General features: G+C 38.3%; 1 protein-coding gene across 14 annotated transcripts in view; it reads right to left on the bottom strand.

Annotated features, from left to right (window-relative positions):
- The window catches only part of MAP2 (microtubule associated protein 2), a 101498-nt gene that overhangs the window by 22639 nt on the left and 56055 nt on the right, over positions 1-22804 (bottom strand). For 3 of the 14 annotated variants that reach the window (XM_040641278.1, XM_008687451.2, XM_040641260.1), the window contains exons 4-8: positions 10557-14294; positions 10155-10361; positions 9850-9984; positions 6917-6978; positions 1158-1305 (exon numbers count right to left, since the gene is read on the bottom strand). In XM_040641278.1, the coding sequence (XP_040497212.1) occupies positions 1158-1305; positions 6917-6978; positions 9850-9984; positions 10155-10361; positions 10557-14294 (4290 nt within the window). Of the gene's footprint in view, positions 1-1157; positions 1306-2270; positions 2442-6916; positions 6979-9849; positions 9985-10154; positions 10362-10556; positions 14295-16063; positions 16310-22804 lie in introns of all 14 variants that reach the window. The other 11 variants (XM_040641253.1, XM_040641243.1, XM_040641279.1 and 8 more) reach the window with 9 other exon arrangements.

The raw sequence follows: 22804 nt of genomic DNA on the forward strand, positions 1-22804 counted from the left end.
TTTCAAAGAATGTTAATACTTCATGAAACTAAATAGTGTGTAGGTCACAATTGCTCTAAATATAATAAATACTTTCATTCTAGGCAAAACTATGCTTTAGGTGTCACACAAACTAGTCAGATTTGAAGTGGGCCAATTATTATTAAATATTTTTAAAATAAGTGGTAAAATCAACTATAATGTGATAGTAGTAGCAATTTCTACCATTTTGAATGGATTTTAAATGACAGAGATTTTAATGGATTTTAAATTTTAAATGTCATTTTAAATAACAGAGATGATATTCTCCAAGTGATTCTACATAGCAGTTTTCTAGCACAATTTCTTCCAAATAAATATAAAGAAGACATTAAGAGGGCAGGTCATGAAGTTATCAGTCCGCTGAAAACCAAATTCAACCACTTTCTATCTTAGTAGCATTGGACAAGTTACCCTCTTTTTTCTCATCAGGAGATTTAATGAGGTTATTAATGCCTAACCAACAGCATTGTTAATTAAACTGAGTGAAAAATGTATCGTAAGATTTTAGCATCTATATGTGCTCAATAAATGGTAGCTATTTTTGTTGGAATAGAAACATATTTATGAAAATAATCTGAATCCATGCTTTAACTAGATAATCTTGGTAGTAACACAACACCTGAGTGGGTAATGATTGGAACACTTTTATATTTTTATTTAAACTGCGATAAGTGCTAACCGGTTCATTATGGGCCATCAATCAAAAGAATCTGAAACTATTGCACTGAACATGTTATGTTTACATCCTCCTTGGAATGAGAATTCTTAACAAATTGAGCAGAATCCTAGGTTTTGATTATTGATTATTAGCTTTCCAGTTAGATTTTAGGACTTGGATTCCTAAGAAGGGTTGAGCTTCTTAGGTATATATATATATATTAGGTATATATTTTTTAAAATTCCTGACTATTGGTTTTCTCTATTAATTACTTCCTGGTAGGTACTCATTTTCCACAACAATCAGTTTAACTCACACAGCTGTTTGGATCCATCAATAGTCTGGATTTTCTCATTCTTAGAGGAAATATAATCTATTTTCAGTGTATGTTTTCCTTGGAAGATGTAACATATAGATACCTAATAAGCTCTATGCCACGTAAAGGATTAAAAAGGAAGCCAAATGAAAATAAACCTACTGGTAGTCCGCCGTGCTGAAGAGGAGATGGAACTGTTGAGAGAGAAGGAATTCTCATCTCTGTCTCCTGACACACCTCGACGAGGAGGGAGAATGGAGGAGGGTCTGGGCAGAGAAGAGCGCTTTTCTGGGCTCTTGGTTACTCCATCCTGATTGGGGGAAAAAACACATTGGGTTCTTGTGCATCTTCAATTATACTAAGTGATTACATTGCTCTATTTTTCCTACTGTGCCGGTAGATAAATTTCTTTTAATACGCACTACTGAATTTCATATATTTGTAAGCATTTCTACTTTGAAACTTAAAAGAAAGTTTGCTTAGAAGTTTTACAAAAATATATTATTCTGGAGGTAGTGCTAATAATTGATCATGAAATTCAAATTCTAAATAATAACATAGGTAAAATGAATTTACTCAAGTACTCTCCAGTAAATTAACAATTTTACTACAAAAAATCTTCATTAGCGCAATAACTTATTAATCAGAAAGGGCTACCAAGGGGCATTGGATGCACACCAGGCAACAATGACCACTACCATATATTGTGCATTTATGTGATTGGAATCCTAACTACTTTACATCCATTTATGATTTAATTCTTGCCACAAAATACTATATGCATTTTATAGCCAAGGAAACAGGTTCAATCAGTTTATGTAATTTTTTCAAGATCACCGAGTTGGTAGGTAGCAGAGGGAGTATTAAATCCTAATGTGTCTGATTGAGACCAAATGGTGTATTATATTATATATAATTTGCCATTATTAGATGATACAATATTATATACTATGAGTAATATATGTTTATTATATATATTATGTATATTATATATAATACATTTTATTTTATTGGTTTCTATTTGAAATTTTACCAGATACCAAATAAATAAATAATAAATTAATAAGGAAGAGTCCACCTAGAAAGAGACTTTTTTTTTTTACTGGTTAACTATTAATAACTATTGAGAATTTTATTTGTGTTTAAGAGGGTCTATTGTTTATATGTCAAATATTTTAGAGTTAAGTCTTTGTTTTTTAGATATTTACTGAATCGCATCTTATAACTTCCAAAATTATATTCTTTTCTGCACCTTCGGTTGACCTGCTGCCTTACCTTGTTCCCTGATTCTGAGTATGGCAAACAGTCTATGGAGCCTGCTGAGGTGGGCTGTACTGAAAAACTGTCAGAAAATGTAGCCCTTTGAGACGGACTAGGGCAAGCAGAGCTGCATCTTGGGGACTTTGAGCTACCCTGTAAGGCAGGAATCTTTGACAAGGTAGAATTCTAGCCATGAAAGAAAACAAACAAAATCACAAAATAAACCAAATGATGAACTAAAAGGAAAATAAAAAATGTATAAACATATAAGATTAAATGCCTACTTTTAATAAGACCACATGATAAATGGTTATAAGCAATGATAGAAATGTATATTCATGTGAGAACAAGAGATTTTCACTGAGCAACTCATTTTTAACTGGAACTCACTTAAGAATACTCATCTCTGAGAATATAGATCAAAATATTCTTCATGAATTCTACATATAAGGTTTGACCAATCCATAAGTCTTCCAGTGATACCGTATTTGGAAAATGTCTGGAGAGTCTGTAAGAATCGTTCCTTTAATAAATATAAACTTGACGGTGTATTTATAATCAATATCTGGATCACATTTCAAGAACTTTAGAACAAGGTATATTTAAGGCCTCATAATGGAAAATACTTTCTTAAAGTTGAGAAAATGTATTTTCACACATCTACATCGACTTCATCAGAAAATTACAGATTTTGTATAAAATCAGTTCATTTTGTGAGTAAAATGCCTACTGAGGGACAAGTTTACCATAGAATTAATAACATTTTTATGCATAGACCAGTATGTATAATGTGTTATAAATTCTAACAATGAAAGCGCTAAAGATATTGCTCATGGAAACCATAGGGCTTAATTTCCAGGTGTCGACAGTCCCGGAGAGATATTGGGCAAGTGAAAATCAGTGGGTTGGATGTACGGCTTTTGGAGGAAGCTTACGCTGGAATGCCACAAGGCTCATGGGGGGACTTTGTTAAAAATACGGAAAGGTATGATGAAGCCAAGGAAATTTTGTCTTCAATAATTGATATGATGTAGCTGTTACAAAAATAGCAGTTGAAATTGACAGCTTCATCTCAAGTTTTAAGCTCCACGGTTACTTTAACCAGGGCAGACACATTCACAGACTGCACACATCGCTTCTTGTTTTACAACCCAGCGTTGTGAGTGGGCAGCGTGCCTGGGTCAACCCACGTCCTTCTTTTCTGATTGATGCTACCCACAGGATAGCAAATTTCAAAACTGACACAGGAAAGAAAAAAATGAAATAATTGGATTACCTCAAGTTAAGAGAGACAACTTGCTCAAAACAAAAACAAAACAAAACAAAACAAATGCACAACAAAAGAAATGAAGGATTATAGGTCAGGTTCATGATAAAGAGCAATTGAAAAATCAGAAAGAATTGTTCTGATGGACGTACCGAAAGTCACAGATAAATAAGAGTTGGTCTTGGGGTTTTAGGAAATTTTTAGGAAGAGGATGAAGTTATGAGGGGAGAAAAAAATGTTAAATGAGAAAAAGTTAGAAAGAATGGTGGTCTAATCTCTCTTCTTCAGAAAGGTGAGATGGGCATTTATAAGGGAAAAATATGAGTTTTGTGTCAGATGTATATGGTTTCTTTCCTAAGTGTAAGCATTGAACACCAATTCCCACTGAGTTACTTGAAGACCAAGGGACTTGAAAATTTCCTAAATATTTTTCAAACAAGCAAAACAAATAAGCAAAAGGGAGAGAAAGAGCGAGAGCAAGCGTGAGAGAGAAACCAAGAAGCTGACTCTTAACTATAGAGAACAAACTGAGAGTTACCAGAGGGGAGATGGGTAGGGGGATGGGTGAATAGGCGATGGAGATTAAGAAGTGCCCTTAATGTGCCCTTAGAAGTGCCCTTAAGAAGTGCCCTTAACACCTAAAGGTGTTGTGATGAGCACCAGGCATTGGATGGAAGTGTTGGATCACTATACTGTACACTGACCCTAATATTACACAGTATGTTAACTAACTGGAATTAAAAGCCAAAAAAATTAAAAGTTCAAAAAAAATTTTTCTAAACAATATCCACTTAAAAAAATTTTTTTAATGGAGGAAAGCTGACTTACTTTCTATATATGCTCCTAAAGACTTCTACCTTTCAAATAACAACAACTATCACTGTTTATTGAATAAATACTACGCTCTAGGCACTATACAGTGTACTGTGTTATAATTAACCATATTTAATTTTCACAACTAACTTAGGATACGGGAATTTTTATTCCTCCCTTTATTTTTGGAAAATTAAGACACAGGGAGAAAAAGATCATGGAGCTAATAAAGGTTCAAGTCCTGGACCTGGTCTGCTTCATAACCCTGCCCTTGACCACCACAACTCACTGGTTTCCCATCAGAAACAAAAGGTAAAGAGAGAGAAATCTTGAAGTTACAGTATTCTCAAGCCTGATATTTACAAAGGCAATACATGGATACTATTGCTTGCCATATGTTCAGGAATATGTCTGAAAACATTATATAAAAATCAATTTCTTAAATTAACATGAGGTCCCTTAGGTTCAAAATGATATAAAAAGTTTGGCTGTCATTGGAAATGAATCTCTATTTTTCACAATAAAAAATGGAAGTCTAAAATCTTACTAGTTTTTATTTATTTTTCTCAATCCTTTTATTTTTATTTTTTTGATTTAAATTCAATTAACATATAGTGTATTATTAGTTTCAGAGGTAGAATTCAGTGCTTCACCAGTCTTATGTAACACCCAGTGCTCATTATAGCAAATGTCCTCCTTAATGTCCATCACCCAGTTACCCCATCCCCCACCCCATTCCCTTCCAGCAACCCTCAGTTTGTTTCCTATGATTAAGAGTCTCTTATGGTTTGTCTTCCTCTCTGATTTCATCTTGTTTTATTTTTCCCTCCCTCCCCCTATGCTCTGTTTTGTTTCTTAAATTCCACATATCAGTGAGATCATATGATAATTGTCTTTCTCTGATTGACTTATTTTGCTTAGTATAATACCCTCTAGTTCCATCTACATTGTTGCAATGGCAAGATTTCATTTTTTGATGGTTGAGTAATATTTCATTTTATATATATCACCTCTTCTTTCTCCATTCATCTGTCGATGGACATCTGGGCTCTTTCCATAGTTTGGCTATCATGGACATTGGTGCTATAAACATTGGGGTGCAGGTGCCCCTTGGGATGGGTAGCTCTATTTTCAACTTTTTGAGGAAACTCCATAGTGTTTTCCAGGGTGGCTGCACCAGCTTGCATTAAAATCTTACTAGTTTTTAGAATGCTACAAAGAGTTGTGATGTACATATTATATGATGTCTAAACCCCAGAACACTGTGATGCATTACTAGTTAACAACATCATTCAAACTATTTGTTGTAACTTTAGGAATTCTGTAGTAGTCTTTTTTTTTTTTTAAGATTTTATTTTGAGGTAATCTCTATTCCCAACATGGGGCTCGAACTCATGACCCTGAAATCAAGAATTGATCCACCAACTAAGCCAGCCAGGTGCCCCTCTTTAGTAGTCTTTTAATTTTTTTCTTTCAATCAGAAAGGAGTAAAATACTTCATGTTGGCTTTGGTCTTTTGGAAGTTTAAAAAATAATGGTAATCACATAAAAAGTAAAATAAAAAAAGGAAATATGAAAGATTTGTAAACATGAAGAAGTTAAATATCATTAATGTAACCAAATTAAAACATTTTATCTCCATAACTTGGCAAATATAGGAAAAGCATAGGAATATCTAGTAACAATAATGAACATGGGCACTCTTATATACAGGACATATAAGTCAGTAGAACCTTTCTGGAGGACAACTTGACAATATGTAGCAAAAACTTTGAATGTGGACTTTCTTCTTACAACAGTGATTTCACTACTCGGACATTATCCTAAGGAAAAGCATATGGATGCATCCACAGATTAAGCCAAAAAGATTTCTACAGTAATATTGTTAAAGTGATAATAAAAATAGTTTAAAAGTCAAATAATAGGGAACTGATCAAGTATATTACTATAAATAAATAAAACACAATGCAATGTAGTCATTAAAGTGATGTACAAGCATGTTTAACGACAGGGAAATCTGTTTACTGTTTAATTAAAAAACTGATGCAGTGTTTCCGTTTATGTTATTATACCCATAAATGAATAGAAAAAAATAAAGACTTTACATCGAAGTGGTAACTGTAGTTTTCTTTAGATAAGGGGATTATGATACACTTTTACTTATATTTGCTCATCTACATTGTTTAATTTTCTCATATTCTTATTTTGTAGTAACAATAATGAAAATGTATTATCAAAGAGCTTAGTGTGGATTATAATGATTTATCTTAATTCTATGAAAAGTAAATAAGTTGAGCTCCCCTATTTTTGCCAGATTATCATGCTGGTTGTTTCCATCTTACTAAAAAAGAGGCAGCCTACATCCCGGCTCTGACCTCACCAACTACTATACGTGTCATTCCAGAAGACATTGAGACATGCCTGAATGCCACCAAGAATCATTCTGGATGAGTGAACGATTTAAAATAACATTTAACAGTAAACGTCTGAAGTCTAACTTATATCTGAAGTTATTGAGACATTGTCACCAATACCAAAGGGAACTTTAAGCGGAGGGCAAGGAAAAGATTATTTTACTCACAGAGACTTTGTCCTTTGCCTGTTTAAATACACTGGAAGCCTGAGTTGATTCACCACCTGTTGCTGTCAAAAAAAGAAGATACAAACAACCCCAAACTTAGTGGCTTAACAACTACACAAATGCATTTTTCAATATCTTTTGGGTACTCAATTGTGTCAAAAGACTAATGCAAAGCAAAACTTTGCTTATTTTGAGATTCGAATTCAGTAACTGAAGAAACATGAATAAGAACATTCTAGCATGTGGCTTCCACTATTGTGTGTGCTAATTAATATAACCCAGTGTTTACCAAAGCACAGGTAAGCACACCAAATAATTCCCTATTGGTTACCAAGGTACCTTTAAATACTGTTACTTCACGAGCATAGATCCTTTAGAACGAAAGTCACAGAACAACAATCCAATGCTGTAGAATTTAAGAAAAGGGGAGTGATTGGTTTCTAGGGTTGGTATGATATTAAAGAGTGTTCATGGAGATTCCCAAGCCCTCTTTTTGTAGCCAATGACATACCTACAGATATTTCTACATTCCATATTCCAAACTATCATGATCAGCCAACCCCTTTCCCTCTGCACCCCTTCATTTCACGATATGAATGACACACTTGTTTGACGTGAAATGCACCACATGAGAAGAAAAACAGCTTGTCAAGGAAGGAAAACACGAGAGGAATTTTAAGTTCAGTAATATAAAACATGTTCTATACATGCACTTCCTGTATGACATTATTACCACATCTGTTACTGTTGTTTCTCTTGCTGCTGTTTGATACCTCTGGTTTCAGTTTTAAACTTCACCATCTCCAGCACATTTTCTGTTAATGACTTACCTGACTTGACTTTTGAAAACAATCCTTTGTGCTTTGGAAAAACTATCTCTATTTAAAAATTGTGCTTAGAAAATGAAAGGAACAAGCTTGCGTAGTTACCTCCTTAATTTTCTTTCAGAAGAGAGAAAACCCCAGGGGGAAGAAAAGCTTATGCTTATAAGCACTCCGAATGATCAAAAAGATTTCTTGGGTCACACGCAGCTCTAACACAAATGTAACTGTCTACAAGATGCTATATGAGATTTAGGACTGGCTAGTAAGATTATTCACAGATTCTGGAATGATTTTTTTTTTTTTTAAAGAAGCAGTGCGAATGATGCTTTCCTACTATTTCTGTAATATTTCTTAAATTTCTGTGACATAGAGTTTGCTTCAAGCCAGTGCCATCCATGTTTGGTATATGCTTTTCTGCTCGAGTATCTTGATATTTGAACAGACTAAGGGAAGATCCTAATTAGTCCAAAGAGCTTAAATTTCCTTTAATGAATGAGTTAAAAAGGCAATTCACTCTCAGTGTGGTAAACTGAATACCAATGACATGCCAGACACTTCACCAAACCACTTGATGTTTCCTCCAAAATTTCATAATCCTGATCTATTCTTTCATCCTCTTACACATGATATAGGATTTTTATGCCCAACGAAGAGAGTCTGCCTGTCCAAGCATTGGTCTAATTAGAAGGAAAATTCCAAGTTTAATGCAAATGAATTAAGATGTGATATAAGAGTTGGAGATGTCATATTAATTTCTAACTGAGAAACACTCTTCAGCCTGAACTTTTATCATCACAGTTTCTGTATAATTTATGAGCCCTCCACTTTCAAATACTGCCTTAAAGATTAGCTCTTGGAGGAAAGCTCATGAAATGATTCCCATATGAAGAACACAGATACAAAATACTTGGAATTTTATTGACTATCATAAAACCATCAATTACCTTGATTTTCTTTTCTTACAAAGGTTAATGCTGCTCTTAATCGCTAAAGCCATCAGAAGGCTTATATAAAGGCACTTTTTCTTTTATCCCTATATAAAGGCACTTCTAGTACACAATGGAAAGTTAAATATCTCTTTCTGACTTAGCAATCTGATATCTTATTTTGTAGCCTGCAAGTGTGCTATGTAATAAATGCTAAAATAAAATGCATTGCAAATTAAGATTATCCTAGGATAGTTATACATTTAACGGGCATACTTTGCCCTGAAATTTAGGAGTTTGCATTACAGATATTTGTATGAGCCTTTATCGTGATTTGTAATGTTTTGCTCCTTCATTTCACCGCTTTTTTAAGAAGTTAAAAACAAGTATATTTGAAGAAGACAGAAAAGTAAGAAGGTAGCAACATAGAAATACAGCTAAGTTCTAAGAAATTCCAGGGGAAGGAGTTTTATCTGGGAATTCTGAATACTAAATTACATAGAAAAATTAGCAGTTTGAATCCAACACATTTAAGAAAATCCCAATGACAAAGTGTCAGTGAAGAGATGTAGTACAGCGAATTGAAAGCCTTGCTAATTTTGGATTAGCAGGAATAAAATCTGATGGGATGAGCAGGCAATTTCCTTTTCTTTCTTTTTTCTCTTTCATCCGAAGCAAAGTAATTTTGCAATCACAATTTTACCCCAGATTTGCTTTTCATTTTCCATCTTGAAATCACTACCCATTCTTGGCAAATTCGTCAACATCAGTAACAGATTTGGCAGTAACCATGTAGAAAATAGGACAAATATAGTATGGGTTTAAGCGTGAGAGAGATAAATAAGCAAAATAATGAGAATGCATACCACGGTTATATTCATCGTCATCGTCTAACCAAACACACAGAATGAAAAGAGGAATCCCCAGAACGTGACACTACAGCACAATGCCAAGATAAAATCACTGCTAAGTCTGAGCATGACAAAGAAACAGATGGTCATGACCTCTTCTGCAAGGGAGGGAAAAAAAAAAGAATAATGATACAAGACACTTAATAGCGAAATTGTTCATGACTGCTAAGATTCTTGGAAGAAAACAAAATGAAGAAGCCGCTACAGGAATGAGATAAAAAAAAAAATACATGTCTATGTTTGCCAGCCACATTGCAGAACTGAAGAGTCACCTGTGGTTTTCCGCTTAACACAGGAGAGATGAGTTGGTCTAGTATATTTGATAGCAGGTTTTAAAATGAATTTCCTGGAGGGAGAGTGGGCCTGAACTTCTGTTTTTTTAGCAAGTTCAGCCTTCTTATAAACTGCTACGAATAAAGAAAACACAAAAAAGCATACCATCAGGAGAAAATACACACTTGGAGCAAAACCGAACGAAATTTCATAAATAATTAGTTACCACTGTTAGGAAGTTTCTTCTACAAAAGAGTAATAATGAATTCAAAAACATTTTTAAAGAAGTTATTGTGAAATGAACCTTTTTTCCTTCTCACTTCATCTCTGGAGACTGTGCTAGGTTCCTTTTTAGCTATTTTTCTTTCAGGAGTGGAAATTCTGCCTCTCCCGGTTTTAAAAGGCTTTTCTTTTCTATGTTTCTCAAGAGATGGTCTCCGAGCTTCCTTTTCAGCTTTCTCCTCTTTAGGAATAGTTTCTAACTGTTCTGTCATGATGCTCCTATCATCATCTGCGGATCAAAGCAAACCATGACAACAACAACAACAATGAAAACATTAGTAACAAATGTACAAAATCCTTCATATAGTTAACAAAATGCAAAATAGAGATAAAGGGGCAGTTAAACATGTTTAAAACGGAAAGGAAATCCATTAGGTTATTGGATTTTATTTGGAAGTAGAAAATTTAAAAAAATAATGCACACCTTGAGTGTCCACCCAGAGGCTGTCAGCATCCATGATGGAGTCATCAATGGTGGTCTCGTCTTTGTAATCGTCATAGGTTTCCGTCTTATATTCTGAGAGTGCAACCTCTTCTCTCTCAGGGGAGGCTGGAGCCTCTGGGGAGCCATCCTTGGGTTCCGCCTGGGCTTCGGCTGCCTCTTCTCCTTCGAGCTCTTCTTCGGCGTGGGGGGACGGTCTCCTCTCCACCTCAGGCTGCTCCAGGGCTGCAAAACGCACACTGTGGGACCCTGACTCCCCTTCATCCGTTGTGGTTTGCACCACAGTGATAAAATCATCCTCGATGGTCACAACGGACTCGATTACCCCTTTGTGCTCACCAGGGCAGGTCTCCACAAATTCCTCCCTGACACCTGGGACGCCCAGGTCGGTAATCTGAAGGGTGTCTGAGCGGAAGAGCAGTTTATCATATTCTCCCTGGGCTTCGATCTCTTCTTCCTCACTCTGAGCCTCTGCCGGTTCAGCCCCGGTGGCTTCAGGTAAGGCCTCTGTGACGTCGGACGGCGTGACAGAGATATCTGGGGTCTCTTTGCTTTCTTCTTTTGGCTCCTGAATAAATTCCATCTGGACATCAGCTCTCTCATCTGGGACGAAATCAGCCTCCGAAACAGCAGGTGCACAAGGTATCTCCACTGACAATTTGATGGCAATCTCGTCTTGAATTAGAGAGGATTCTGGGGATGTTTCCTTCTTGCCCTCATCGGCTTTCAAGGACTCCATGGTGAGGCTCTCATGCTCACCACTGGACTCGTAGGACTCTTCCTTGTCTACAGCCTCCTGGTGCACCAAGTCGGGCTTGGCCACCTTCTCCTTGATTTCCGTCTCACTGACTTTAGTGCCTTCTTTCACGTGGCCAGACTCAATGCTCATAAACACATCTGCTTCCTGAGGTGCTGCAGATGAGGGGGTGAGATCTTGTGTAGCCTCGAGCTTAAGCTCTGTTTCCTTTCCGGTGTCTATGGTCAGCCCTGCGGCCATCTGTCCAAAGTCACTGATTTTCACATCTAATTGACCCTGGTCATCTTTCTTTGCAACAAAATCCAGTTCTGGCTCAGCTTTTTTGGATGGTTCAACCTCAGCTACTTCTGGCACTGAACTAAGACCCTTCTCAGCTTTCTCATCCGCGGGAGGTGACGAGTCTTTTGATACGGTCAGTTCTTTGGTTGGAATGTGCTCATAGGTTCCTCCTAAGCCAAAAGGTTCAGCTTTATCACTGGCCTCTTCTGTAGCCTTGGTGTGTTCTTTTGCAGCCGCATGTTCTTCACTCTTTTCCAGTACAGTATCCAGCTTATCATTAGCTTTCCTCTCCTGATCAAACTCCCTACCCAGTCCCAATCTGTCACCGGAGATATGCGGGGATACTTCTTTCTCGGCGCCGAACTCATCTTTGACTCTTCCGGCAGCTGCCAATTTTACTTCAATCAAGGAAAGGTCTGTGGCTAGATCTCTTCGCATTTTATCATCAGTGCCTTCATAAAAGGAACCACTCTCCCCTGACAAATTCTCACTGTCTTGAACGGGTGATGGGAGTGGGACTGTGTATTTATTGAACACACAGTAACCCAGGTCTTCAAGCTGACTGTCTGTTTTGACAATGACGTGGTTTTCATCGGTGACAGGGGGCAAGCCGGTACTACTCTCCTCAACCACAGTCTCTGAGGGGACTGATTTCCTCCTGGCAACCTCAGCGTCTGCACTCACAGAAGCTAATCTTGACCTTGTGCCTGCCAGATCTAGCATTTCAGGCAGGTCAGGGGCCATGACAGTACCATTTTTGTAATAATCTTTGGCTAAGAATGGTGACTCACACGTGGTCTCAACTTGAGTACTTTCCTCTCCGGCCGCTTTTTCTCCCTCTGTCTGTTCTTCCTCTTTGCTTTCTACTGGGAAACAGGGGGCTTTCTCCAGTGCAGGTGTTGTGGCTGGAAGGTAGTCATCCCCTTCATCCATACTTCCACTGGTGTTGGTTAGAATATCAGAAGCCAGAGGAGAGAGATCATGTCCCCGACCGAAGTTAAATCCCAGGGCTATGGAATCCAGGCAAGACATGGGCAAATTGATTGACATGCTTCGTTGCTCTATTGCAGACCTCCCACCAAGTCCTAGACTCCTGCTTAGCGTCAAGTCGTCCTTATTCTTACTGTGCAGATCCCGCTTCTCCCCATACACTTTTGGATCAATAGTAAACATTCTTTCTTGAGGAGAACTGGGTTCTTCGGGTAAATCAGACGGATAACTCTGTGCAAGTGTGCTGTATCCTGCTTCTTGTGCTGGGGCACTGGGCTGGGGTTCTTTACCCGCCTGAAGTCCCTTGTCTCCGTTTTTACACACGGGAGATACGGTCTCAAAAGACTCTTGGACACTTTCTCTGGTGTCACTTAGTTCATAGTAATCACTGCTTGGCTGGATGCTTTTTGTCATTTCATCTTTTAGGGCAGACGTTTCAAAATACTTGGACATTCCTGACTTATCTTCATAAAATGGCATGTCAAGCTCTGCTGATGCTGCAGCCCCAACCCCTTCCATCTTAATATCTTTGTCTGCAACTTTTTCTTCAAAAAGGTCCTGGGCTGCACTCTTTTCACTTACTGCAGCTGGTTCGGTCATGACTTTCTCCAGTGTCTTAGAGGTCACGGCTGAGTCTGTCACTGCTTGCTCCAAACTGACAGGGAATGAGTCCTGTTTTAATGGATCTGTGGTAGGCTCTTGGCCCTTCTGTTCTTCTTTTGAGGGGGTGTGCTCCACGCAGGGCTGAATTACGCCTGTTTCTCCATCTGCCAGTTTTGGGGGCTCACTCTCTTTTGGCATGGCTTCTTTGTCAGAAACGATTGTTTTCTCTTCAAGCTTTAGCGGAGATTCCTTTTCAGTAAGTATCACTTCCTGCTCTTTTTTCTGGGCACTCTCTTGCTTTATCTCTTCTTTCTCCTCTCCTAAAACTTTCTCTGGGACACATTCTTCCACAGTTGGAATGTGGGCATCTTTGGGTACGGTGATTGCCTCAGGGGCTGGTGCTTCTGCCATTTTGTCAGGTGTATCCTTATGAGGCTCTTCAGCTTTAGAACTATCTTTGGCAGTTGCTGGGCCACCGGTTTCTTCCAGAGATTCTTTGTCATCTGGTTGTAGTAGGGCCGGGGCAAAGGGCGATGCTTCTGCAACTATTTCATTCTTCATGACATCTAAAGGAAGAGTAAAGCTGCCAGCCTGAAAGGGACTGGGCATGGGAGAATCAAACTGTTTCCCTTCCCATTTTGGGATATCCTCGAGGACATCTTTTCCCTTCATGGGCGTTAGGGGGCCAGGCGAGATGGGTGCAGCTAAACCCCACTCATCCTTTTTGGCTTCTGTTGGCATTTCGATGAACCAGTCCTTTTGCTCTTTTGTTGCTGGGGGCTCTGCAGAGAGGCCGATACCAGGCACCACAAGGCTTGGTTCTGTCTTCTGTGTTGTGTCTTCTAGCCCGGCACCAAGAGGATGCCCAAACAGACTGGGAGGTGCTTTTTCTTCTTCTGGGCCTTGCATGTCCTTTTTGTCAGGGGAAATTTGAGTTGTCTCAGGCTGAGAAACTAAGGCAGCATGTTTAAGGTCTTCACCAGGCTTACTTTGTTTCTCTGACTCCTTGTCCTTCTTGTCTAATGGCTCAGCTGGAGAGGGAGTCAATTCCTGTTGATCATGGAACTCCATCTTCGAGGCTGGAAGTAAACCTGAAGTAATTGGGTTGATTTTTAAACAAATAATAGGCAAGTGCTTTCAGGCAGTAAGCTTAAAATTATATTTTGAAATGACAAATGAATGGTAAGGTAAGAAAACAAAACAAAACTATGGAACATGCAAGCATGCTACCCATTTAAAAATCAATATGAAAATGTTAGGACTGAGATATATTTGTACTATTGCTGAAATGAACTCCCGTTGCGAATTAATGCAGACAGGAATTGTGTATTTCGAATACTCTTTTCTCCTTTGTTCGGGCTCTCCTAAATACTATGTAATGTGTATTGTAGTAGAAAAAAAAATTTCATGTGCCTTCTGCAGACAAAAATGATAAATTAAAGAATATTGAATAAGTCAGTAATATTAGGGTACAAAAATACATTAAGGACTAAATATGAAAAATGGACAAATATCTCCTGAACTTTTCCCTTGTGTTCTCACTTAAAAATGAACTGGCAGGCCACGGGCAGAAGGCCAATCCATTCATAATAAGTATTATGTTAAAATCAAATTAATTGATGTACGAATGCCAGAACCAATTTTTTGAGCATTGAGAAGTTACTGACATAATTTTTTAGGAGTCATCTGAGATTAAACTTCAGGAATATAAATATTTGCCATTAACTTTATATGCTATGATCTAACAATGGACAAGGTGATTTCTACCACAAATTCAAAATTTTTCATTCCTAATTATTAGTTAACCTTATGACAGATGTAAGAAAATCTGAATTATATTGTTAATACTGGGATGTCAAATAAATAAATAAAATCTTAAAAAAATACTGGGATGTCATATGAATAAAAATTTTAAAAAGAGCCAATTATTATAGTATCTTTCGCTCCCTGGTCATGACCTCATTCCCCGGAACATGACCAGCGAACGGTAAGGCACTAAGTAGTGGCTTTGGAGATGCCCCACAGAAACTAAATGGCTCTTTCTTTATTTTCGTTTGTCCACCGACCCGGAAGGTTTCAGAGTCTCACTTGTGTTTTAAGGTCACAGGTATTTCATTGTGGTCATTAGGGCTAAATGTAAGTATCTGGAAAAGATTTGGGGAAAAATAATAAAATTCAGTCATCGCTCGAAGAGCAAGTGTATGGATTATCATTACCTTATGTACTTGTGTGTCCTGTTGTAACAATAGAAAAGAAATACTTTATGAACTTCTACTAGAGGTTAGATGAATGAAAACTCAAGAGAGATGGTGATGGTCAAAGACGTTGGCTGCCATGGAGAGGAAATGATATGAGAAGCATCAGCAGGAGCTTTTAAGGAAACCAAACCAGTATTCGTAGAAGCATAAAAAATATAGCACATTGCGGTTGCAAACAAAAACAATTCTACCATTTAAGCCTCTATGTGCCAAAATCCAACTCTACGGTTTGAAAGAAAAGCATATGAATCGCTGTCCCAAAAATAAAAATAAAAATATACATGTATTAGCAATGTGGCTGGCAAACACTTGGAGATGGGGCGGGGGGGGGGGCAGACAAAAAGCTCACACAGCATCATCAGCCTGGCTGCAAAGCGTATTGTATCATGGCAAAGTAAAACCAAGAATCAGCTGCAGCAGTGGAAAACCTAGCTGCCACACAGCACCTGTGCAAGCCACACTCTGCTCATTAAACCTACAACATTGGTCTCGGGGTCATGAGAAGACCAAGCCATGGAATAGCATTGGAAAGGCATCAGGTTGGTAAGCTGCTGGAGAGATCATTTGCAACAAAACACATGCAAATCCTAGGAAAGACACACCTTCCCTGGCAGAGGAAGGGATTGTTACTTCTGGAGACACCTCGGTGACCTCTTTTACACTTTTCTCCTGTGGGGCCCCTACTGGGGCACTCTCTTCAGGAGCTATGTGGGCCTCCGCACTAGACTCCACGTGGCCCTCACTGAGGCCTTGGGGTTGGTCTGAGGCCTTGGCAGCCCCACACTCTTTCCCAGGAAGAGTGGCAGGTGTCTCTTCCTCAGCCATTGTTCCCTCTAGTGTTTCTTCTTCTTAGGGATGAAAAAGATGTTCACATCATGACCACAGAACAATACACACAATGGCAGAAATATTACTCAAGGAACACTTTCAGCTCCATCACATTGACCTCGCCAGAACCTTTTTAACCATTTGGCAGAGCAGATTAATATTCGAATGCAACGTGCATTATGTATTGCTTGGGAAATGATTATATATATAATCTGCTGATAATGATGCTTTTTAAAGTCTCATTAAAAGCCTATTTATTTTAAAACTTGAGAGCTGAAAGGGTTTTATTGCTCTATTCCCCTTAGTGGAAATGGCAGTAAGTTGCACACACGTAGGAAGCTTGCTGGAAATAAGAGATGGTGCTGCTGATAACAGATGGTTATGAAAAGACAGATGCATTGACGTACTGAAAAAAACCTTTACATTTGCTAGACACGGGCTGTTTTCTCCAATGCAGTAAGCCCCTACATATGAATTTCCGATTACTTTATATAAAACATGCAAAGGGGAATAAAAAACACCCAGCCTCAAAATAATAGCCATCAACTACCCTAACAGCTTTATCATGGAATCCATCAACACTATCTTATTTAGTATTTAAAGGCCAAAGTCTCTAATATTTAAAGTATTAAATTAAATTAAAATATAATTTATGTAATATTTTTAAGGCAAAAAAGACCTCCTTAACTCCATTTGTTTTATATTGCATTACATGATATGGGAGAATGTAAAAAATTTCAAGGAGTAAGCAAACTATTTAGAAAAGCAAGGTCCAGGTAAAATGGAATCTCAGCATTTAGAAAAATCTACCTCTGGGACACAACTGTTACCATATTGCTTACGCCCTTGAAATACCAATAAGGTAGTTCATGTACAGTTGCCCTTGCTCCTGAGTGAGACAATGTGCACGTTACCTGTAAAGTCTTGTTTCTTTCTTTTTTTTTTTTTAAAGATTTTATTTATTTATTTGAAAGAGACAGAGACAGCCAGCGAGAGAGGGAACACAAGCAGGGGGAGTGGGAGAGGAAGAAGCAGGCTCATAACGGAGGAGCCTGATGTGGGACTCGATCCCAGAACGCTGGGATCACGCCCTGAGCCTGAAGGCAGACGCTTAACCGCTGTGCCACCCAGGCGCCCCTGTAAAGTCTTGTTTCTGCAATTCAAAACCAAACCACCAAGATAATTGAATGGCAACCAAACTGAAAAAATATCTTCCCAAAAGATGTATATCACGTGGAAAAATGTTAACAATTAAAATGTAAAAAGCACACATATGAAGGCCATATATTATCATGTTCATTTGCTTCTCATTTGCAGTTTCAAATGCCAGTAAAATAAATCCCGTTTTATTGCTTAAGAAATTAGAGGGGAATATATAAGCTGTTTTATAGTTCTACAAATGAAAGATTCATATGAAATTCTTATGAAACATTGTTTAAATGGCCTGGTGAGAAAGACTAGAGATGCAAAGGAATTTTCTTTTTTGAGAAATATTAAGACTCCTGGGCAGGGAGTGGGGGAGGGGAGAACTACTTCATCTATTTCTTCCCACTTAGCACTCAGGGACTTTCATTTTTGTCATTTAATTATGTAAGTAACATTTTAAAAATTCGGACTCCAAATTATTATTAAGGCCATTTTTATAATGCCATGGAATGACATTTTGATTTCGGATAAGAGACTTTTACTATAGCTGCTTTACTCATGTCACCTTCTTGGGTAAAATCTAATCAATTTAATCGACCTGTTTTCCAAATCTACGTAACCTTTCGGCTTCCCATTTCCTCATTTTGTATAACTCCTGTCTATTTCCACTACACCTGTTTCTCATTCAAAATTTCACATATTTTTCTTAATCATTTTAAGTTCACACTCTTAGAAGAACTTACTTTTACTCCATATGAGATATATTTCTCTATCAGAGTGTCTGAGCCATTGGTGCTCTTTATTTTCCAAAGGACCCTCGAAGAAGTTTATTATCATGAATGTGGTTGGTAAACTATGAGTTTATTCCCCGTTGCCTTGGAACAAGGCCTTACATTAAATACTCCCGTATGAAAATAAACTCTTCACGCACACAAGTCATTTTTCCCTATTTGAGAATAAGCTCTTCACCTATGCAAAATGTGTTTTAGCTCTAATTTTGTTTTCCTTTACAAAACTATCTAGTTAGAATGAGATAAATCTCAGCCCACTGCCCTCATCATGGCCAGTTATACACGAGGGGCTGCTAGCTTTATGAGGGTGAATGACAAAGGCTTTGGATCATTTCAAGACTTCACTCTAGCCCAAGTCTGCTCATGTGAGCCAATATTTAGTCACTTGGGGGAGCCTCTGTAGTTTCTGTAGATGATTAAGTGATTTGGAGAAATACATTCGTTCTGTAACATGCATCCTGCCCTACACAGACTCAGGATCTTTCTCTTTTAAGGAGCTATCGTATTGACACGACACTAAAAAGAAGGCTAATTCTATTTAAGTCTGGTCCTAGTAATATTCTGTACCCAAGGAGGAAAAAAATTATATACAGGGTCCTCTTGTTCAGTTTGAGTAAGAGGAGGCATTCTTCTCCCACTGATTTATTTACAGGGAGCAGGAAGGAGTCATACTTTAACTGAACTCTTTTTGCTCCCTCCCCCACCCCCAACCCTTTTTTGGCTTTCTTTTCAGAAGCAGTGATACAGAAAAAGAAAATATTCCTATGCCCCAAATAAGGCTTCTTGTAGATGAGGTATGTGGCTAGACATATAAACTATATAGGGACTTCACTTTCATATGGAAAAAACAGGCTCCTTTCCCACCCACCCCACATCCGAAGGTACACTTAGAATGATGCATGTGGTCAAAGCTGCAGGCTGGGGGGAGGAGCAAAAGGGGACCATGCTCGGTTCACCTTTCTCCTGGTCTAAGTGGGCCTCTGCACTCTGCGCTGGGACACTGGGGAGCACACTAGAGGTAGTCCATTGTGAGCGGAACAAAGGATGCTCATAGTACTCCTCATCGGAATTGGAAGGGTCATCATCAGGCACAGACACCGAGATGGAGGGGGCTAGGAGTCTACGCCTCTCCCCGCTGGTGGCAGGTTCGTGGCTGGGGAACCTGTGTAGAGGACCCACTTGATCCTCAGCCCCTTCATCTACAAACAGACACACAGGAAGAAACTGCAGGGAGAACTAGACAAGACAGACACAAGATCAGACGGACGAGACAAACACCTGCACAAGGACACAATGGGCCACAGAAGGAGCACAGTGGGATGGAGGGGAATTAGCAAGACCAAGCTGATGGAGGATGGGAGGCGGTGAATGTTTCATGCTTCAATCGCCATTGAATTTACACTAGCCTTTAGGTAACCCTGCCATTGATTTAAATAAATCAAAGGCACTCACACCCCTTACTGCATAATAGAAATTATCTATACATTCCCCTCAAACAAGTCAGAATCACCACAAAAACACTGCAATAGAAACAAAGCATTACAATACAAATGCGTTATTTGGAAGAAATTCTTTCAGGCATATTCTTTTCATGCTTCTGTCAATGCATTTATAAATTAAAAAAGAAGAAAGGTGTTAGGACCTGATGCTATACAATTATAGGGGAAAAGAGCCCTGTTTGAGGCATCACCTTAATTATCTAGGATGCTCACATACTCAGCATTTTGGTTAATGTAATTTTCCTTAATGACTTTTACCAGAAAGCCATTTTTAATTCCAGTCCTGTTAAGAACAATCTACAATGCATCATTCTTCTTCCCTGCCTTGCTAAGGAGAGCACAGTGGCGTAGCTCCTTCTTTGGGTGCTAACTCCTAGGGGCATCCTTTCAAACACTGGTTTTCATGGTTTTAAGAAAGTCCCTAATAATATAAACTCGTTTTCTTTTCTTTTTATTCTGAAAGCTCAAAAGAGATACAATTATTTCTACAGAGCTGGCTTCAGATTCACCAAGACTTTATTCTATGTGGTTCCATTTACACCTCTAGCTCTTGGCTGTTTTTATATTTCAAACCCTCATTGCGTATTTCTCATTGAAATGCTAAAGTAACGGCTCTCACTTCTGTCCTTTCCAGTGTCTTGGCTTAGAAACCTGCCTTATTTAAATATATTTCCTTAAGTACACAAGTGTAGGTCAGTCTGCTTAGCACTTGGATTCTGGTATATTTCAATGAACTTTAAGGATGATGGCAATAAAAAATATCTGGCTTGTGATGTGGTACGGACACAGGCCTACACGACAGGTTATTGAATTTGTTAATCATTATATATTTACTTATATAGAGAAATAATTTTTAAACTTCATATCTTTCAATAATAAGAATTATTTAAATTTATCAAAAGTCTGTGTATCTAATTTTATTTCTACCAACATTTAAGCAGCCACATTATAGCATTTATTTGAAAATGCACTGTATGGTTAGGGCAGTATCTTATTTTCAGCAACCAAGTGCTGACAACCAGAAATAAATTTGAAATCATAAAGATACTAAAATAACATTCTGTACAGGGAATACTTTTAATCTTTTGAGCACTTTGTTTACTGATTGTTCCGTGATATTTTTTTCTGGATGGGTGCTCAGAACTTTTCAGCCACGCTGCTTATTATGTCATGGATAGCAGAAGCCTAAAATTACAGTTGATATTCTTAGTTCCAACTCAGCACGATTTCTCAGCTGAGCAGATAATTGGCTGAGATCTGGCCTACAACACTGGCTGAATCATAAGCCCTGGGCTTGTCACATGTCCTAGCCATTCATATTTCCTCCAGAATTCCTTGAGGCTCTAAACACTGCGTGAATACAAGTTACTTCTAAAACTTTCAACAGGCTCAAGAGATTGCACGGACGATCAGTCAGTAAAAATGGCACAGTTGTCTCTCTGCTGTGCCATATCTTCTGGAGAGCAGAGCTGACCACAATATAAACCTAAAGAATCTGAAGCCGAGAGCTGGGAGTTTAATGGCAATACTCCTTGGATGTTTGAACCTTTTGAAGATTTTGACTTTTTTGTTGCCATTGCTCATTTCTGAAAGTGCCAACATGTGAAAACAGCCCAGTCTTGCTTCAGATCCGTAACATTTCAAAGAAACAGTATTTTCTATTCTGAAAACTTTTACTCTAAACAGAGAATGACAAAAAAGAGTAAAAAACTTTAAAGGCTGCAGTGGAAAGGAGAGTCTTTGTAGTATTCGTATGGCACTGAGCCAAGCAACTTCAAAAAGGATGTCCGGCGAGGCCCAGTCTTGGTACTATGAGTTGTGTGTGCTCCATGTCTCTGCTTGGGACCTGTGAGCCTGAAGCCCATCTGCAAGTTCCAGAGATGTGCTAGGAAGTTCTAGTAAGCGGACCATAACAGTGAGCTTGGTTCCAACAATGATGAAAGAAGAAATAGATCCTAGTTGCTACAGAATCGTGTATGGCATCCCAATGGAGGTGGGATACATGATACATACTAATTTTAAGTAATGAAGTCTTTATTTTGGTATGCTTTCAAAAAAAAAAAAAGAGGAAATTGGTCGAGTACTTTGAACAACGACGAAACTCTCATTGGAAGATCATTTCCCTTTCTTGGCTCCACATTAAACACCTAGATAAGAGATGGCTTTAGGGACACAGTGGGGCTGTGATTGCAGGGACTGAGATTTGGATTGGAATTCTGAATTACTGGCCATGACATCCAGGGGCAAGAAGTGGAAGTGAATATTATCTACCTCTGTGGGTTGCCGGGAGGATTAAATAGGAGAGATCTGAGAAAGTGCCAAGCACAATGCTGGACTCCACACATATTAGCATCTTTGTCTTCAAAATACTCAGACAAGTTGTCTGGTTTCCCTTCATTTGATACATCGAATCTAGACTTGAGAGATTTATAAAAAGTGAGTTCATTTCATAAGTTAGTTTTGTTGTTTAACACCAGGATTGAATGTCGTCCTTTTAGTATGAGTACACATGCTTTGGGGGGCTCTGCTTTAACCATGAAATATTCTGTTTCATTTAATAATGTGATATTTTAAAGGATAGGGTTGCCTTATGAACCTTGGACTTTTATGTAGTTCAGCTGCATAATGATAATCTTTAAAAATGAAGCTTACCTCACTTTAGTGGAAGAATACATTTTCCTAACTTATTTTCATATAATTTTTTTAAAGCATTTGATAATTTATTTTGAGTTAAACTAAGGTCTGCCACATAAAACCCAGCCTTGGTCTGTCAGCCCACTTTGGTACAGATGAGTAGTCACTTTTATGAGAGACGGAGTCTCTGGGGGATATCGGTGACTCAGTGATTTTGCCTGCCCTGACATCACATCTTCTGCCCCACCATCTGGGGCAACTGGCTCTGCTTACATTGTTCTCCACTCTCTCTAAGCCCTTTCCATGCTGTAGGCTTTTAACTGAGGACTTAGTTTGCCAACTGTGTTTGCTGCCCAGAAGGATATGGAGGGGAAAATGCTTTCAGATTAGTGACATCGCTGACACAGGAAAACACCCTAGGATTCTGGAGCAAACCTAAGAAGGC

This window comes from Ursus maritimus, unplaced genomic scaffold (assembly GCF_017311325.1).
Source record: "Ursus maritimus isolate PB19 unplaced genomic scaffold, ASM1731132v1 scaffold_1, whole genome shotgun sequence".
Taxonomy (NCBI): Eukaryota; Metazoa; Chordata; class Mammalia; order Carnivora; family Ursidae; genus Ursus; species Ursus maritimus.